At 33.8% G+C, this 19,236-nt stretch overlaps 1 protein-coding gene and 1 pseudogene across 1 annotated transcript; both read left to right on the forward strand.

Annotated features, from left to right (window-relative positions):
- The first annotated feature begins 3,388 nt into the window (after positions 1-3,388).
- Positions 3,389-7,679, forward strand: LOC120167940 (GABA transporter 1-like). The gene is made up of 6 exons (XM_039176833.1): positions 3,389-3,518; positions 4,209-4,439; positions 6,196-6,293; positions 6,394-6,580; positions 6,662-7,026; positions 7,195-7,679. Exons 1-6 carry the CDS (start codon positions 3,404-3,406, stop codon positions 7,573-7,575), a joined length of 1,377 nt encoding a protein of 458 aa, XP_039032764.1. The 5' UTR covers positions 3,389-3,403; the 3' UTR covers positions 7,576-7,679.
- Positions 7,680-11,193: 3,514 nt separating this feature from the next.
- LOC120167954 lies at positions 11,194-17,073 on the forward strand (annotated as a pseudogene).
- Positions 17,074-19,236: the final 2,163 nt, after the last annotated feature.

Here is a 19,236-nt window from a genome sequence, read left to right on the forward strand (position 1 = left end):
ATGTGTTCCACAGGGTGGCGTCTTTCTATTTCTATGAGGGTTTCTTCGTATAACTTGCTCTTTCTCCTTACTGTCATCATCATCATCATCAGCAGTAACAACTACATTTTGTTGATGAGGGACGAATGACGGTGTAGCACTTCCAAAGAACAAGTACCCTAGAGGTGTATGACTAACCATCCTACCACTCATAGAAAACTATGAAAACTATGAAAACATCAATATCGATGACTGCGATCCATACTAAGCCAGATGTGTCTGTGGTGAATCACCACCCTCCAAATAAGTAACATATGAAGCCCACACTGAATCTATAAACATGCTAGTAATATGCTCCAGGAGGTGTCATAAAATCCTATGGTGGTGGCATCTGAACCAGTTGTGGTGGCGTCTGAACCGACTGCAGTGACATCTGAAATAGTTGTAGTGCCATCTGAAACGGTTGTGATGTACCCGTGTATAGTGACGGGTTGGGAATGTAAACTAGTGTAGACGATCACTGTTGTGATGGTTTTGGTGCTACAACTAAGGATGAGCTGAAAGTGCATGCTCTTCATCCACGAATCGAGAGATGATGATGTTGTAACAATGGACATTTTTCTCGACGTCAATGAATGCTCCCGCCTCATGCTTCTTCAGAAAGTAGGAATGACTTCGTGTTCGTGTTGAACCATTCATAATAGTCACCCACAACCGAACAATGATCCACATAAATCCACTCCTTAGGGAAATGCATCTACGACGATCCTCCCAGATCATTATCTACTAGCTATGCTTCAGCAGCCAGTTGACATCCTTTTTGCCCAGTCTATCGACGTTATGCATATTGTGGAGATTCTTAGGTGTTTCAGGAATGTTTGTATAAAACCAAATTGGCGGAGCACGCAATCAATAGAATATCACTCGATAATATCATAACATATCAGAGGGACCACCGTCATCCATACATCTAATGAGCCACTCAAGTGAGGTGAGATGTAAAGTTTCATTTCTTGAATATAATAAGGAGCTCATTCAAACTAAAACAAATATATATAATTCTTATCAAAAAATATTATAATTATATAACGATAATTAAAAGTAAATAATAAAATTTAAATACATATCTCTGTATCAGCCTTCTGATCAATGAGTAGCCGAATTTCTTCCAATTCATCTAGTATATCACAATGATTTTTTCCTTTTACATGACCACCTATTCAATTTTAAAAAAATTTCATTATATACTCAAAAAAATTATTTATATACGAACTCATCATTGAAATTACCTAAACAATAACGGGAAAACTAACGGTTATTCACGACCAGACATAAAAATGGCATGTGATACCACGCCCATGGTTGGAGAAGAAGACATATGCCAATAGCATTTTTCCGATAATCAGTTGCCCGACATATTTCTTTATACAGAGATGTCAAAACTGTGGAGTCCCAACTAAGTTCGCCGACAACGTGAAAATCTTCAAGGTAACGCAACCAAATACAATGAACTTGGTTGTGAGATTTATCGGGAATCAAGATCCCTCCTATGAGTTGTAATATGCAAGCCCAGGAAAATATTTTAGCATGTTCCTCGAAACAATCTTCACTTAAATGTTGAAAATTTATAGTCAATCATGATAACGATATTCGACCACCGGTGAAATTAGGTGAGATACCTCCAAGATACTCATTGCACAAGGAATGTCAATTACCATCTGTCACACCATAAATAACATCCACATCTATCGGTAGCCCCAAATGTATGGAAACATCCTTCAGCGTAATAGAGCACTCACCGCTCAGAAGATGGAATGTGTGTATCTCTGGTTTCCACCTCTCAGTCAGTGCAGAAATAAGGTTGGATTTAAGGTTACAGTGCCCTTCATATTTCGCTATGTAATCGAATCCAACCTCAGCTAAATATGGCCAGACACGACTCAGTATATCTAACTTAGCATTATGAATAAATGGATCTAATATATTGTCATTCCCCTAATTAAATAAATAATATAAACATTAAAATATAAACTAATACTAAAAAAGTAAATAAAACATTCATAATAATTAAAATAACACAATTTAAAATTGTTACCGTATTGGCAAAATGACTCGAGATATGATTCTCATCTAAATGCAGCAACCCGCCTTCCATTTTATAACAGCAAAAAGTAAAAAAAAAATTAGTAAATTAAATAATAAATCATTAAATGATTATAATATAATGAAAAAATTATAGCTTCTAAAAATAATAGCAAAACTTACTTAAAGTTTGCTACAAGAATTGATAAGGAAGTGAATAAATTATTTTAGTATGGTTTGAGTGTTGTATAGGAGGATATTTATAAGAGGAGAGAGGGGGAAGGGATGTTGGACGATATTAAATGGTGTAGGTAGTAATTTAATGGAAGGCGTGGATGATTCGCGCCTTCTGCCACGTGTCAAATTCCCGTTAAGGTACAAATTACAATCTCCTCTTTTTTCTATGGCGTCAGCTCGGACAGAACCCCGGAAAGGTGTGTTTATGATCCGCATTTTTCGTCCACGTCTGCAAAGCGCATAACTTGAAATGTGTTTTTTTATCACTTTGTGAGAAATGATGCTAGATCGGTAATATTTGAAGAAAAATTGTCTGACAGATAATTATTGACTTGAGAAAACGATCTATGACAAATTACGTAATCTGATAGTCAAAAGTAGGAAATGTCAACAAGTTAACAAATATATATTTTTTAAATACCTAATCATATTTTTATTGTTTCACATATAAATAAAAATATTTTTAAATAGCTAATCATAATTTTATTGTATTCATATAAGTTAATATTGTATTTATATCAAATGTAAATAAGTACTTATTTCAAATGAAACATTAATTTCTATTAAGAACATGTCCTTATATTTTATTAACAATACATAAAATTAAACAAAATATAAATTTAATATTTTTATTAAAAAAAAATAATATTTTTTAATAAATATTTTATTTCAAGTCGAATCAGATCGGATTTAGATTTTATCTCAAGAAAATCGGGTCAAATTCAAGTAGGATGAGAGATATAAATTTTTTGGGTCGGGCCGGGTTTACCCAAACCCGACCCATGCCCATCCCTAATTAACACGTTCTGAAAATCATTAAAATAGTAAGTAAGAATTATATGGGTAAGCAGATGGTGGTACGAAGAATGTGAAAGGCCGCTAGCTGGCATTAGCCAATTTTTGCTCCATATCTAATGGTAATATCGTTCTTTGATGTCATTCTCTCTTTTTTTATTCATATATCCAGCACTATCTGTTTGACTTGAACTTGATAAATATCAGTATTTATATTTCCACCGTTTTGGGGTCATCAACTCCGAAGTAGGCTTTGATTTTTTTAAAAAAAAAAAGAACCTGTCTTTCCTCTGAGCTAAATCCGAGAGAGATGGGTTCAACTGAGGTCAATGAAGGTGGAGAAAATGATCATCTTCCCCAAAAGCAACCTTCTCACATGGATCAGGATCTTGATGCTGGTGCCCGCTTTGTTCTTAAATCCAAAGGTATATTCATCATCATCGACATACCTTTTTCACCTCACTTTGCTGCTTCTTTCTCCTTTCTTCCGTTCACCATGTATGACTATTTGCTTTGTTTTCCAAGATAAACTATTTTCTTTTTCTTCTGGCTGCCCCTTTCACCTCCCACCTACCATTTCTTGTCCTCTTCCCTTACCTTAACATCTCATCACAAATTTACCCCTGATGGACGTAAAATTTTATGCTAAAGATAAATATTTTAAATTTAAAAATGAACAAATTTATAAAATTTTAATAGGACAAAAATAAATTTTTTATTATAAATAAAAATAATTAAAATATATATTAATTTAAAATTTTCAAACAAACTATTACCTTATCGTCTCTCGATCTAGCTTTAGTCAACATTATGAATAATTTTGGCAAAAAGGAGCTCAAGCTTACGTATCTATAATAGACATGGAAAATTGGAAACCGCCAAGTTTGAACTAGAATTGGCACAACCTGACAAGTCTTACGTGCCAGAAATCTATGTATATAATTGGAAGTCTTTAGATAAAAATGGAAGTTTTTATATATATATATATATATATTGGCCAAAAAAGAAATCATGGATGTTTTAAGTACTAAAAGTTTAGAAGTCAAGTAATTAATGCTTTGAGTTTATAATTTGATTAAATTACATAGAAGTTATAAAGAATCAGAATTGAGCAGGGTCATGGATGCACTGTGGTTACCACTTGACGACATCAATTGTTGCGCCGCCGCTCCTGAGCCTCCCGTTTGCTTTCACATTCCTCGGATGGGCTGCCGGAATCATGTGTCTGGTGGTCGGAGCATTGGTCACTTTCTATTCTTACAACTTGCTATCTCTTGTCATTGAGCACCATGCTCAATTGGGTCGTCGACATCTTCGTTTCAGAGACATGGCCAACGACATCTTAGGTAAGCATTACTTCAAATTGCAAATAATTATAAAAATAAGGGTAAATTATCTATTTGGTCACCCTGCTTTGTTCACTTAATTATCATTTTATTTTCAAAATCATATTTAACGTTATGTTTGGTTCTGTTTTAGTCAATTATTGTTGAAAAAATTAACAGTAATACTGATGTGTTATCATAAATAATACTACGACAAAATTAAAACTAATTTAAAAGTATCACATTAGAATCATCATTAATTTTTTAACGATATATGACTAAAATAAAAACTAAGTAAAAGGTGAGTGATCAAACAAATAGTTTATCCTAACCCATATATATATATATATATATATAAAATGTGCGATGGTTGATGAATGATTAGAAATTGAGGGGCTTCTATCTTTGCATTATTGATTGACAAAAATGCGTCCTTGTATATGTGAGTATTAAATGAACAAACTATTTTTTTTCTTTTGAGTAATGAAGTGAACAAACTTAAATGCCTATGTCCAAACTATACGCGGTCCCTTATGCGCCTCACACTTGTGGATTGCAGTATGATTCCAATTTCTTTTTTCAAATAAACAATTAATTACAAAAATATATTAAAAAATATTTTAATTTATTGACTCCATTATTAAAATGTTTAGTTTTTTGGTTAGTCTGTTAAAATGTTTAGTTTTAACAGTGAAAAGTGTTGATATTATATAGAGTAAGGTTTTAGCGTGTAAAACTGACCCAAATGATGGAAGTAGTGGACACTAGGACTCCATCAAGTCCAATGGTCTATACTTAAATCTAGACTTTAATGCCAATTTGATGGGGTTGAATTCGTGGGGTAGGGTGAGCGTTAAATCGAGTCGAATCAAAAATTGAGTTATTTGAGTTGACGAGTTATATTTTATAAAAAAAATTTGAGTCGAGTCACGTTTATAAAATTCGAGTCGATATTTCAAGATTTGTTTAAATTTAATTGTAAATATTATAATATTATTGATTCTAATCTAAGTGACTTTCTATAACCATATACAATACAAATTTATTTATTCATATTTTTTTCATATATGATATACATGTATCATACAAAGTCCAAGGACTCGAGTCAAACTTGAAAATAAATCCACTAGTTACTAAAATTTTAGAGTTATCCGAGTTACATTTTACAACTCGATATGAATTTGAAATTTTTTCGAGTCGAGTTTATAAAATTGCAATTCAAACTCAATTCGAGTCTAATTTTTTTTTAATCGAATCAAATAAAAAGTTTAGTTTTTCGAATCGATTTGAGTTTTGCTCACCACTACTCACCAGGATGAATGAGTTCTCATTTGGTTGGTGATTAAGTTTATCAAAATTAAATGAATATATATTATAAAAAGTAATATTTTTTACAAGCAGTCTTATCCACGTCAAAATCTTCTATTTATTTAAAAAAACCATTAATAAAAGCATATAACATTAAATTAAAATTATTATTTATTAATGTTGGAATATTTTTCTTTGCATGTAATCTTAATCTATCGTGATATATGTTTTTTTAATCAAAAGATATTAGCCAAAGACATATAACAGTTGATTTAAAACTATTTGTAGAGAAAAATATTATGTCATCAGTATATAAAAGAAAATAACCCATAATTTTTATATGACATGTTAGTTTATATGTATAAAGTCATAATTGTTTAATATTCTTTTCGATATTTATGAGTTATTTAAATTTATCTTATTTACTCTCGTACACTCTAGAATTTTAACAAAATATTGGCATGGGCAGGGCCAAGATGGGGTCGTTATTTTGTTGGGCCAATCCAATTCATGGTGTGCTATGGTGCTGTAATAGCCTGCACTCTTCTTGGAGGACAATGTATGAAGGTAAGCTCCTAATTAATCCCACCTTTTTTATATATAGTTTATAAACTAAAAGCAACCATTCATCAATTATAGTCCTGAAAATTGTTTCCGATTCTGGCAGGCAATTTATTTGCTATCAGAACCAAATGGGAGTATGAAGCTTTACGAATTCGTGATTATATTTGGAATTTTGATGCTGATTTTAGCTCAAATCCCATCTTTTCACTCACTAAGGCACATTAATTTGATATCTTTGTTTCTATGCCTTGCCTATAGCGCCTGTGCCACAGCTGGCTCCATTCATATAGGTAATTCTGCACGCTGACAGCTTTGTTTCAACCATCTGTTTGTTAAAATGATTCTGGATAATTTTGTGTTACTGTTTCTAGGGAATTCTTCGAAGGGACCGAAGAAAGATTATAGCCTGAAAGGTGATACCGAAAGTCAAATTTTCGGAATCTTCAACGCCATTGCCATTATCGCCACGACTTATGGCAATGGTATCATTCCGGAGATTCAGGCAACAATTGCATCACCAGTGAAGGGGAAGATGTTCAAAGGGCTATGCGTTTGTTACACGGTACTTACAGTGACTTTCTTCTCTGTTGCCATCTCTGGTTACTGGGCATTTGGCAACCAATCTGAAGGCCTTTTACTTAGTAATTTCTTGGATGATGGGAAACCTCTGGTGCCAAAATGGTTCATCTTGATGACAAACCTCTTCACCATTCTCCAACTATCAGCAGTTGGTGTGGTAATGACATGCCTTCCCTCCCTTTTTTCCGAGCTTCATTTCTACGTTGCCCATCGGATTCTTCATTTTCCTTAAAATAACTGTATCGAACACTTAATTCAGAATTCGAGCAACATAGGTTCACGTATTTGTTACATATCTTCGATAAAACATGGTCTTTTGTCACAGGTCTACTTGCAGCCTACAAATGAAGTGCTGGAAGGAACATTTGCAGATCCAAATAGCAAAGAGTTCTCTGCCCGCAATGTTATCCCGAGGTTGGTTTCGAGATCACTGTCTGTTGTTATTTCCACAACAGTTGCAGCAATGCTTCCATTCTTCGGAGACATCAATGCGGTCATTGGAGCTTTCGGATTCATGCCCCTCGACTTCATTTTACCTGTTGTTTTCTTCAACTTGACGTTTAAGCCATCAAAGCGGAGTCTTGTTTTCTGGTTGAATGCTACCATTGCAGTAGTTTTCTCTGCACTGGGAGTTATAGCAGCCGTTGCAGCAGTAAGACAAATAGTTCTTGATGCCAAAAATTATAGATTATTTGCTAATGTATGATGTAATCCAGCCAAGTTTATCGACGCCTGGCCTTATCTTGTAGATCCTTCATTAAATTGAGAGGGAGGAACTGTTGAATGAATTCATGATATTGCAGATATTTTGAGTTAGAATTGGGCTTGTGTATCAACCCTGAGCTGAATATATAGTTGAATTACTTGGCCCAAAGTCCATTGCCGCTTTGGGAAGATATGATTGTCTAATTATTATTTTAGTCCCTGTACTATGTTGAATTCAGGGTTTAAAGCGTTCATTTTCCTTTTGGAATACTTGGTCCTTCTATTTTTATAATTAGCGTGTTTAACTGTAATATTGTGGAAATAATACTCGTTTTATTTCTATTTACTCAAATGGTTCGTAAACAACTCTATTTAGGAAAGTAGCATCCTTTTGATAAAGATGTATAACGCCAACAATGTTTTTAAAAGACGTGTTTGTAAGATATGTTTTTATTGACATGGAAGGTTTTTTTAAAAAAATCTTCAAAGTTGATGCTATCCGATATCAAAATGAAAAATATCATAATAATAGATAAAAAATAAAAATATTTACGAATATTATTAAAAAAGAAGTTACACATGTGATGTGTCAAAAATATATATTTATGCAAGCACGAGCTAACCAGAAGATATCAATAATGTACATGCATATGTCTTATTTTTAGTTATTCATTGAGTACTTGTTTACAAAGTTATATTTAAACAATTGTAGAAAAATCATATGGAGTACAAAGAATGTGATATTTGAAAATGTCATGATTAGAACTTAATTTTGAGTTGTTAAAGATAATTCTTAGATTTGATCATATTTATATCAATAAGATAATGAGAGATAAATATGATCTTATAATACACTTGAAAATCTCAATATCTAAAATTATCTTTAAATATCGTACTAATATAAATCCGATCATTTAAGATCTATTTTTAATAGTTTAAATTCAACTTACATCGTTTATACATGAGTTCTTAAAACGCTTGAAATAATAATAAATTGTTTAAATAGTGCTCTCTGCAACATCAAGATATTTAAATTTATAAATGTTATTTGATTAAACTTTATTTTATATATATATATATATATATATATATATATATATATATATTACAATCTAAACATAATAGCAATTTATATTTTTAAAACATATAAGGTTAGTCGCCTTTCTCTTTCTTTAACCTAGTTTTCTTTTTAAAAATTATTGTATTGTCTTTTTTTTTATTTAGTCAGCGACGGCACCGATCTTAATATTGATTGCGACCGCTAGTGATTATTAATTCTTTTGTTTATTTTTTATATTATGTCATTTGTTTTTTTTTAATTTTTAATAAGAATCTTTGTCATTATGATACGATTTTCTCTGTTCTTGTAACACGTATTTTCTCAGCTATTGTGGTACGATCCTTATAGTTTTTGTTACGTTTTTGTCTTTTTTATGTTTACACAAAAACCATTACGATATTTATTTGTTGTTTGATTTTATCAGTGATCATATATAATCAGATCTCATAGTTGGTAAAATGTTGTTTGTCGATATAATCGAAATTATATAGCGAAGTAGACTGTCATATAGTTTGATTCGCTCATTACTAATTTATCACTTCGTAAAACGTTTCGCTTGACAGAGACAATAATTTTTTTATAAAGATTATGAATTCTTTTGTTGTCGGTCGTCATTCTCAATGAAATATTATTTTTTCTTTGTATATTTGAGTTTAATTTTTTTTATCTTTTACGCATTTTTTGTGGTTATTGTCTCCAAATATTATTTTATGCTCGGATGCATTGTAATTTAAATTTTCTCAATTATTTTTATTAACGAAATTTAGTCCATATTATAAAAAAATTACATCAAGACATTTCGGTTTTACGTAGGGATAAAAATCAAAATACGGTGGTGGATGTTATCTTCAACCCCTAAGCTATAATGATTTGTTTAACATAATAGTATTTATTTAAAGAACGTTCGTGAATTAACATAATGATAATAATACAATTTGGAAGATTTTAAAAAGTAGAACAAAAGACATTTGGCGGGTAATACCGCTAAAAGTGGGGATTTTTTTCCCGCCACTATAATACTTTTGTTTCTGCTGTGTGTATTCCATTTCCCTGTAATAATCGATTTTCACCCGCTATGAATATATAAGGAGCAAAAGCGTGGGCAGCTCTGAGTCGCTAAGAACATGCATGAATCGGACCAACTCTGAGTTGACTCGTTTATACGCCAAGTCAATTTGATTATTTATCATCGTTTTTTTTTAATTTTTATGCCGAATCGTATAAGGTCGAGACCAGTTGGCTTTTCGTAAATTTGGTTTTTGTTGGCGTACATTAGCTTGTATTTCGTCAATAATAACATTAATCTGGAATCAATCGTCGACCATTTTTTTTTTCTTTTCCTCTCTACATTTCATGTAATTTGAATTATTTTTTTATTTAATTAATCTTATTTTCACATGTAATTATAGATAATTGTATACGCTCTTACAACACATTTTTCTATGCTTTTATAACATTTATTAGGGTTAGGTATAATATTATCTCCCATGTATTTTTATCTCGATATTGATAATGTTATACTTTATCATCTACGATAATTTTTATTTGCATCTCTCATTTGTTCGATTTACTTAAATGAATTTGTAATCGTTTCTTTGTGTTGACTTTTTTTATTTATTTATATGATTAGTTTATGCATTTTGATGGTTTTAAGAAAAATGCTTGGCTTGTTACTCTTATTTTTTTTATCTTCGTTGAATAAAATTGTGATTACTGTTAATTCAAAAAATTATATTTATATATTTTTTTATTTTACATTATAAAATAATTAAAACTAATTATACATTAAATTTAAAAAAAATTAAATTTGATATATGCAATTTTCAAATTTGTAAATCATAAATTATTCAAACATACAATTTAATTTGTTTTTTAATTAATCAATTTTTATTGTTCAACCCTATCTAATTTTTCAAATTTATTGAAAAGATATAGAAAGAACAACCAAAAGTTTATCGAGGAATAATTGATTAAATGAAAAAATTAACATTCTTTACATTTAAGTTAATCAATATATGGTACAAACCAACGTCAATGATTAATAGATTTTTATTATCTTTTAAGTTTCGGGTTCAAAAATGATGTTTATAAGGAAATATAAGAATTCAATGTTTATAATCAGATTATTTAAAGTTTTTTAAACATATATTATCTTATATACACACGAGATAAATAAAATAAATTAATAAACATATAATAATAAATAAATATCGTAAATTTAAGTGAATTTTGATAATTAAAGTTTTGAAAATAAATGATATAATATAAAATATATTATAAAACAGGTTTTATTTATAATGTTTTTCAATATATGTATACAAGTGTGTAATACAAATTGTATAAAATTTATTTTCAGTTAAAATTATACATTTTCTTGAAATAAATAAATAAAAAGTCATTGTTTTTTTTAAAATATGTGAATTTTTATACACGTTCCATCACGACAACCCTAATAAATCGTATCGTGAGGACGTCCTCACGTTATATCACCCCATCTAAAATCGAGTACGAAAAATCATTAACATTTTCATGCCCCAACTCGGACGAGTTGTTCAAATCGTCAACTCATATAACCGAGTCCACCACGCTCACTTTCTCACGCGCGATAAAAGAGGCCGTTGTTCACTCCTATCGGGATACACTATCCGCCTATCGCTTCTCTAATCTCTAAAATCTCAGTAGACGATATCAATGGCGGTTATCAAACCCTAACCAGGTATCTCTGCATAATTCTTTTGAGTAATTACTTGTCGTTAAAGATTTACTCCCATTCTCTTAATACGAAATTTAATTTTCATCTATTTTGAAAATCGATTGATTTATTATGTACTCGTAACTTGTTTTAAAGGATCTACACGAGTTCTAGATCACTCAAAAAAAGGGAAAAAAGTACGCCGAATCACCTATTCTCACGAAAAAGAAGGTTTTATTCGGAAACCCTAGGAGGCTGATTGGAAACTAGTTTTTTTCTTTTTACTAAATCCAGTGCTCGATTCGATCTGTTACCGGGTCGGTCGATCAATGGAGGTTACGGTAAAAAGGCCTAGAGGTAGACCAAGGAAGCGTCCGAGACCGGAAGAAGAAAATGAAAGTGCCGTTCGTGATGCGAAATTTAATAATTCCGAAATTAAAAAGCGGATGCTGGAGACAAGATCCATGGCCTTTGTAGGTCGATATGTGCTGAAAGAATTTGGGGGAAGTGCTTTTTTAGGGAAGATTGTTTCGTATGACCTGGATTGTATAGAGTAGATTATGAAGACGGTGATTTTGAGGATCTGGAAAGTGGGGAACTTCGAGAGTTGATTTTGGAGGAATCGTATTTTGATGATGATTTGAGTAGAAGAAAAGTTAGGTTAGATGAGTTAGTGTTAAGAAGGATTGTAAAGAAGAGAGAGTTGGAGGAGGAAAGGAAGAAATTGGAGGTTTTGAAAAACGAGGTTGATGTCCTGGAAACCTCCGCTGTGAATAAGTTGAGTGATGGGATGATGGATGAGAATGAAGAAGAACAAGACAAAGATGATGCGGATTCTTCAAGTGATTCATGCGAGCATGCACATGATAGGGAATTGTCTCTGGAGTCAGAGATTCCTCTTAATCCGCCCCTTATATTACCTCCTTCTTCAGGAACAATTGGTGTGCCAGACGAGTGCGTTTCATATCTGTTTTCTGTGTATGGTTTTCTTAGGTCCTTCAGCATCATTTTGTTTTTGAACCCTTTCGGGTTGGATGATTTTGTGGGATCACTAAATTGCCCTGAGCCAAACCCTTTACTGGATGCTGTTCATGTTGCTTTGATGCGAGCATTGAGTTGTCATCTTGAAACAATCTCTTCAGAAGGCTCAGAGCTTGCATCAAAATGCTTGAGGTATGTTCATACATTTTAACACATCATCAAATAATGGTTTGATGGGCTGTGAATGGGATGTTTAACAACAAATTTGGTTTCCACCGCAATCTACTGTTCTGTCATCTTGCTAAAAATACAAGGTAGTAACTAGTCCTTAAAAAAATTAAAGAAAATCAGGAGTTCATATAAATTATGGGGTGATTAGAAGTGCAATCCTTAAAATGATACAATTGGTGCACTTTTTCCACCAATTAGGAAAGCAAATGAGAGTAGTTTTGATCTCTCTTGGAAAAAATGTGTGCTTTATGTGACTCTAGAAGTGCCAAATACTTTACATGCTATGAGTAATGCACTTTTCCTCCCATTTTGAAAGCAACCTAGTGGCATCTCGCCATCTCTCTTAGGAACATAATATAACATAATATATGTTTGGGTTCAACTTTCAGGGCATGATAATAATTCACCAACCACCAAAAAGGAACAGAAGAAGATAAAAGTAACGTTCTTACATTCCTTCATCAATAGAAATTCATATAATTATAATTGTTGCATTCTTTATCTGCAGGTGTCTCGATTGGAGCTTGCTCGATACACTGACTTGGCCTGCTTATTTGGTTCAGTATTTTGTGATAATGGGATATGCAGGAGGACCTGAGTGGAAAGGATTTTATGAAGATGTCACTGAGAGAGAGTACTCTTCATTGCCTGTGAGCAGAAAGCTGATGATTCTACTAATTCTTTGTGATGATGTATTAGACTATGCAGAGTTGAGAGCTGAAATTGATATGCGACAAGCAACTGAAGTGGGAGTAGATCCTGATGCTTTTGTGATTGATCCTCTTGAAAAAGGACCTGCAAGGGTTCATCCTATATGTTCTAAAACTTCTGCATGCAAAGGAAGAGAGGTGATGGGGATAACCTCAGAAAGTCATGAGGTCAAGTCATCTTCTAAGACCACCTCAGTGGGTTTGAGAAATACTGGAGGGACTGCTGACGTTGATACTGATGTAGATGGAAATAGTGATGAGTGTCGTCTTTGTGGCATGGACGGGACATTGCTTTGTTGTGATGGGTGTCCGTCTGCATATCATTCAAGATGTATAGGTGTCATGAAAATGCATATACCTGATGGGCCCTGGTATTGTCCAGAATGTGTAATTGATAAAATGGGACCAGCAATTACAGTTAACACCTCACTTAGAGGGGCAGAACTTTTTGGTGTTGATTTATATGGGCAAGTCTTCTTGGGTACTTGTAATCACTTGTTAGTGTAAGTTTTTAAACCTGTTTCTTATTCTACACTAGAAACAATTCCTGTTTTTCAATTCTACCTCTTTTGAGTGGTATCTGCCTGAAAGGCATTCTTGTCAGTGACTTGGAATTTTCCCTCTGATTATCTTCTTGTTCCAGCATTTAAATGTCTCATCAATTGAAGGGGCTTTTACTTTGAGAAATTGTATCCATTTTTCTACTGCCTTTAACTTTTAAGTTGCTCAGTGTGCTAAGTTGCTGATATGCATGAAATTGATGCCTCATTCTTTTTCTCCGTATTATCCAATCTGTTCTAAATTTTTGTTTACAATTTGCAATTCAAATAATTCCAGGCTCAAGGCTTCCCCTGACAAGGAATCGTATGTCAGATACTACACTCTTAATGACATTCCCAAAGTTCTCCAGGTTCTTTCTTCATCCATTGAACATAAAACATTATACCTTGATATATGCAAAGCAATTATACACTATTGGAATGTCCCGGAAAATATTCTCTCTCCCCTTGAAGTTGGTGGCAATGTAGCAAGGACGAAGGAAGATGCAAAATTTTTTGCTGGATTACCTCTTCCTGTTGTGAAGGATAGCCATAAGTTTTCGGGTTCTGTTGATGTTGAGAATACAAGTTGCTTCTGTAGAAGCAATGTGAGAGTTTTGCGTCCAGACACTTCTATGCTTGCAATGAATCAAACTGACTTTCCTGGCTCCCTGAGCAATGGTGGGACAATGGGAGGGAAGGATCATCCTCCAATGAACAAGCAGCTGTCTGAGCAGGTTTATATCGAGTCTGCCGTATCTGCTGCTTCGGTTAGCCAGCAAACTGCCTCTGATGTAACCCACCAAAGCTTAGTTGACAGATCAAGTGTCGTAGATCATACATCTTGCGCCTCAGGAAGCAGTAGTAATAGTTATGGCGGAGCAGCAAATATGTTTTGCCAGAGCCAGAGCAAAGTGGGCAAGCAAATAGGTTTTGGAAGGGATGCAAGAAATTCTGCAGTTGATAACCTCTACATGGGCATTTCTTTTAAACCTCAGGCTTATGTAAATCACTATAACTATGGGCATTTTGCTGCTACTGCGGCTGCCAAGCTGGCTGTTCTTTCATCAGAGGAAAGTCAGGTTTCTGAGGTAAATAAATCAGGTGGTGCCAGAAGGGTTGCATCTGCTAGTAGCATGTTGCTGCAAGTAAAAGCTTTCTCATTAGCAGCATCACGATTTTTCTGGCCAAGTGCTGAAAAGAAGTTGTTGGATATTCCACGGGAAAGGTGTGGCTGGTGTCACTCTTGCAAGGTCCCAGCTTCAAGCAGGAAAGGATGCATGTTGAATTCTGCTGTCTCCACGGCCACCAAAAGTACCAATAAGGTCCTCAGTGGCCTTCCTTCTTTAAAGAATGGAGGGGGTAGTATTCCAAGTATTGCAATGTATATTTTATGCATGGAGGAGACTTTGCGTGGTCTTGTTGCTGGCTCTTTCTTAAACCCAGATTATAGAAAACAATGGCGCAGGAAACTAGAGGAAGCTTCAACCTGTAGAGCAATAAAAGTCCTCTTGCTTGATGTTAGTATTACAAAATATATTCATTAATTTCCTTCATACTTTTTTAAGCACCTTATCTCGATATTCCATCTTATTCTGGTCAAGGTTTCCTGACATGCTGTAAACCTTGAGCTTCTTATCTTTGCCTAATTTTTACTTCTAATCACTGTATGCTTTAAAATTCTGGATTAATTGAGTACATAACTGATGTGGAAGGTTTGAGTTTGTTTCTTTTCCTCTGTGGATTGTCAGTTTTATCATATTGTTTAACTAAATTATAGTTTGAACTTTCTAATTCAAACTTTGGTGTAACAGGTTATTAGGTCTATGATAGTTTTTCCAAATTCTATCATTCATTTCTTCTTTGCTGATGTCTTTTCTTTTTAACCCCTAGCCTAGTCTGTCCTTATTCTTGTTCACGTCAGTGCTATTATTTTGCTTTCTCTTCCTTTCCTGTTTCTCATTTCATCTTAGTTGTTAAAATGTTCATATAACATTTTTCTTGTTAAAATGTATGTATTTTGGTTAAAACGCTTGTACCCTTGTGTACTTGTTGCATGAAATTTGTTGGATGCTGTGTGCTATATAATCAATTGCTCTTGGTTGATGCGATTTTTGGTTTCTGACATGGTAGATGATATGCATTTTATCATGCTATTTTTCTCTCTATTTTGGTTAATGTGCCTTTGGTTTCCATTTTCAGCTTGAGGAGAACATTTCAGTTACTGCTCTTTCTGCGGACTGGATCAAGCTAATGGATGATTGGTTAGTGGATCCTTGTGTAATTCAAAGTACTTCATCCTCTATGGGATTGTCACAGAAGCAGGGACCAGGTGGACGGCGACGTAGGAAACAATCTGTTGCATCTGAAGTTACAACTGATGACTCCGATGATAAAAGTTTTGACTGGTGGCGTGGGGGGAGGTTATCAACTCATGTATTCCAGAAAGCAATTTTGCCTGCCTCAATGGTTAGAAAAGCTGCAGGGCAAGGTATCTTTGGTGTCCTTTTTTATAAGTCTAATTTGCTTTCCGTATAGTAGTAAAATTGGTGAAAACAAAACAATTAAATAGAATCATGATTTTGTGAATGATTAGGTGGGGTGAGAAAGATTTCTGGTATTAATTATGTTGATGATTTTGAGATTCCTAAAAGAAGCAGGCAGTTAATTTGGAGAGCTGCAGTGGAAAGGAGTATGAACACGGCACAGCTTGCACTTCAGGTTTGCTATTAAACTGTGTTTGAATTGACCATTCCTATAACCCTGTTTCCAATAGTGTACTGGATTACATAAATTCAATTTGACTTTGGTTCAGGTTAGATACCTAGACCTTCATGTGAGATGGAATGATCTTGTTCGTCCTGATCACAACATCTCAGATGGAAAAGGTTCTGAGACAGAAGCTTCAGTTTTTAGAAATGCTTTTATATGTGATAAGAAAACTGTAGGAAGCAAGATCCAATATGGAGTTGCTTTTGGAAATCAAAAGCATCTTCCTTCACGTGTCATGAAGAACATAATTGACATTGAGCAAACTGAAAACAAAAAAGAGAAATATTGGTTTCATTTGACACACATCCCTTTATATTTGATTAAAGAATATGAAGAAAGAATGAGTGTTGCTGTTCTTCCATCGGTTAAGAAGCCTTTCACTGAGTTATCCGAGTTACAACGAAGGCAGTTGAAAGCTTCCCGGAGGAACATATTTGCTTATCTGATATCTAAAAGAGATAAGTCAGAGAAGTGTTCCTGTGCTTCATGTCAAATGGATGTTTTCTTGAGGTAATCATCTTATGCAGTTATCAATCAAATATTATTTTTGTTGATATTGTAATTCCTGTTTCTCCACCAATTTGTTCTAAGCTTATTCTTTTATGCAATCATCAGAAATGCGGTAAAATGTGGCACTTGCGTAGGTATGCTAACCACTCTCTAGACTTTTCATTCTATATTATCTTTTATATTGAATGTTTTCCAATTTTGCCTCTGGGCTCCTAATATCATCTGATTTTTTCAGCATCTGTATATGAGATAGTTGCATGTCGCTCAATAGGCTACCTGTCTAATGTATAATCCAGTTGTTTGCTTATTGTTTTTGCAATTAGCTTATAAATTGAAAAAGATGAGCCATTCTGTTATAGGTAATGTAGGAAAAAGGCCAAGCTAGGGTAGGGCTTCTCATTACTTAATAGTCTTCATTTGTCTGTTATGTGTACTTGACTTTTGATTTTTCCATTCTATCTTCATTTTGCATTCTCATGCGAGGAAATTTTCCATGTTTGTGGCACTTTTCTCCCATCATTTCATGGTTTAGATTACATTTTCCCTACTAGTGAGAATCCTGTTGGATGGAGAATTCCTGTAAAGTTGCACTAGAAATGATCGTCTTGTTTAATTTTGATCGGCTTTAGTCCAAATTTCAATAATTGCATAAAAATGAATATGAAATAAGTATTAGAAGGATATTTGGAATCTGAAACTATCATAAGATTTTCTTACAACTTTACTAGCAATTGGTTGATTTGAGCAGTTTTGAGCTGGGGAAACTTTATCTTATGGTTCTAGCAAAATGAATTTGTTCCTTGCAAAATTTGGATTAAGGGGAAAGCCTGAAAGATGTTGATTGCAGATCATTAGTGCTCGTGGAAAGCTTATCATTAGTGATTTTCTATTCATTAAGTGTTTGTGTGATGGGACCTAAAGTGATAACCATGAATCCGACTCTTATTTGGTCAACTGAATAGCTATCCAAACTCATTTATTTTCTGTGGGGGTTTTATTTTTCATTTTAAACATGAAAATATGTGGGATACATGCACTTAGGTAACGTGTCTACAACTCTACATTTTACAACAAAATAAAACAAGCCACCAGGAATGGATGCTTTTGGCTTTTTATGTGGTTACTTCAGTTTTTGTTGTTGCAGAGTTAGGTTTGGGTTCGAATATCTAAATGATTTTTTTCATTTTTATCAGGTTATTGTCATCAGGACTGTACATTGAGCTCAATGTATATGAATGGGAAAGTTGAGTGCTTGACCATCTGTAAGGGGTGTTACCATGCCAAAGTTCTTGCTCAAAATGAAATCAATACCAAGTCTCCTACCACTCTGTTGCCCTTGCAAGGACGAGATTGTTGTAGTGCACCTGCAGCCACAAAAGGCATGCGGGTTAAAAATTCTACTCAATCCATGAAACCACTGGCCTCCAACAGAAGCAAGGAGAACCTGGTTAGAATTCAGGAAAAAGGGTATGATACAAAGAAATCTGCTTTAAATAATGGCTCAGGAGCAAAGCGAAATAAGTTGTGTAATTGGGGTGTCATATGGAGGAAAAAGAACAGTGAAAGTGAAACTGGGATTGAATTCAGGCAGGAACACATTCTCACAAAGGATGGTTCAGATGACCGCTCTTTGTACCCCACTTGTGAGCTGTGTCAACAACCCTATAACTCGGATCTGATGTATATTCACTGTGAAACATGCAGAAGTATGCTACTGATCTTTAATGCTGTTCTTTCCTTTTTAAATATTCTTTTGATTTTTTAGTTATGATGAATGCCTATGCTTTCTTTTCCCCCCAGAGTGGTACCATGCTGAAGCTGTTGAACTTGACGAGTCAAAGGTTTCTGATGTGGTTGGGTTCAAATGTTGCAAGTGTCGAAGGATAAAAGGACCCGAGTGTCCTTTCATGGACGTTGAACTTAGAGAGCAAAAGCGCAAGAAACGGTTTGGAAAGCTGCAGAAGCAGGGACAAGGAAGTCTAGCATTGGACTCTGATCTTGGAACTATTTCCGACACTAAAGAGTTCAGTCCTGTCACTCCAATAATTTCTACAGAGGATGAGCTAATATATGCTCATGATCCTCGAGTTTTCTCCCTTTCTAAAGTCGAGCAAATAACAGAGAACATTTCAGAAGTGGATGTTGAGTTGAATAATGCTTCTGCCAC

The sequence above is a fragment of the Hibiscus syriacus genome, unplaced genomic scaffold (assembly GCF_006381635.1).
Source record: "Hibiscus syriacus cultivar Baekdansim isolate YM2019G1 unplaced genomic scaffold, ASM638163v2 tig00111708_pilon, whole genome shotgun sequence".
NCBI classification, from domain to species: Eukaryota; Viridiplantae; Streptophyta; class Magnoliopsida; order Malvales; family Malvaceae; genus Hibiscus; species Hibiscus syriacus.

Bases quoted from the DNA above. Each gene is read 5' to 3' on its own strand.
- LOC120167940 (XM_039176833.1), top strand. From the start codon at position 3,404: ATGGGTTCAACTGAGGTCAATGAAGGTGGAGAAAATGATCATCTTCCC. The intron at 3,519-4,208 runs GTATATTCATCA...AGAATTGAGCAG, and splicing joins CTTTGTTCTTAAATCCAAAG to GGTCATGGATGCACTGTGGT. The intron at 7,027-7,194 runs GTAATGACATGC...CTTTTGTCACAG, and splicing joins AACTATCAGCAGTTGGTGTG to GTCTACTTGCAGCCTACAAA.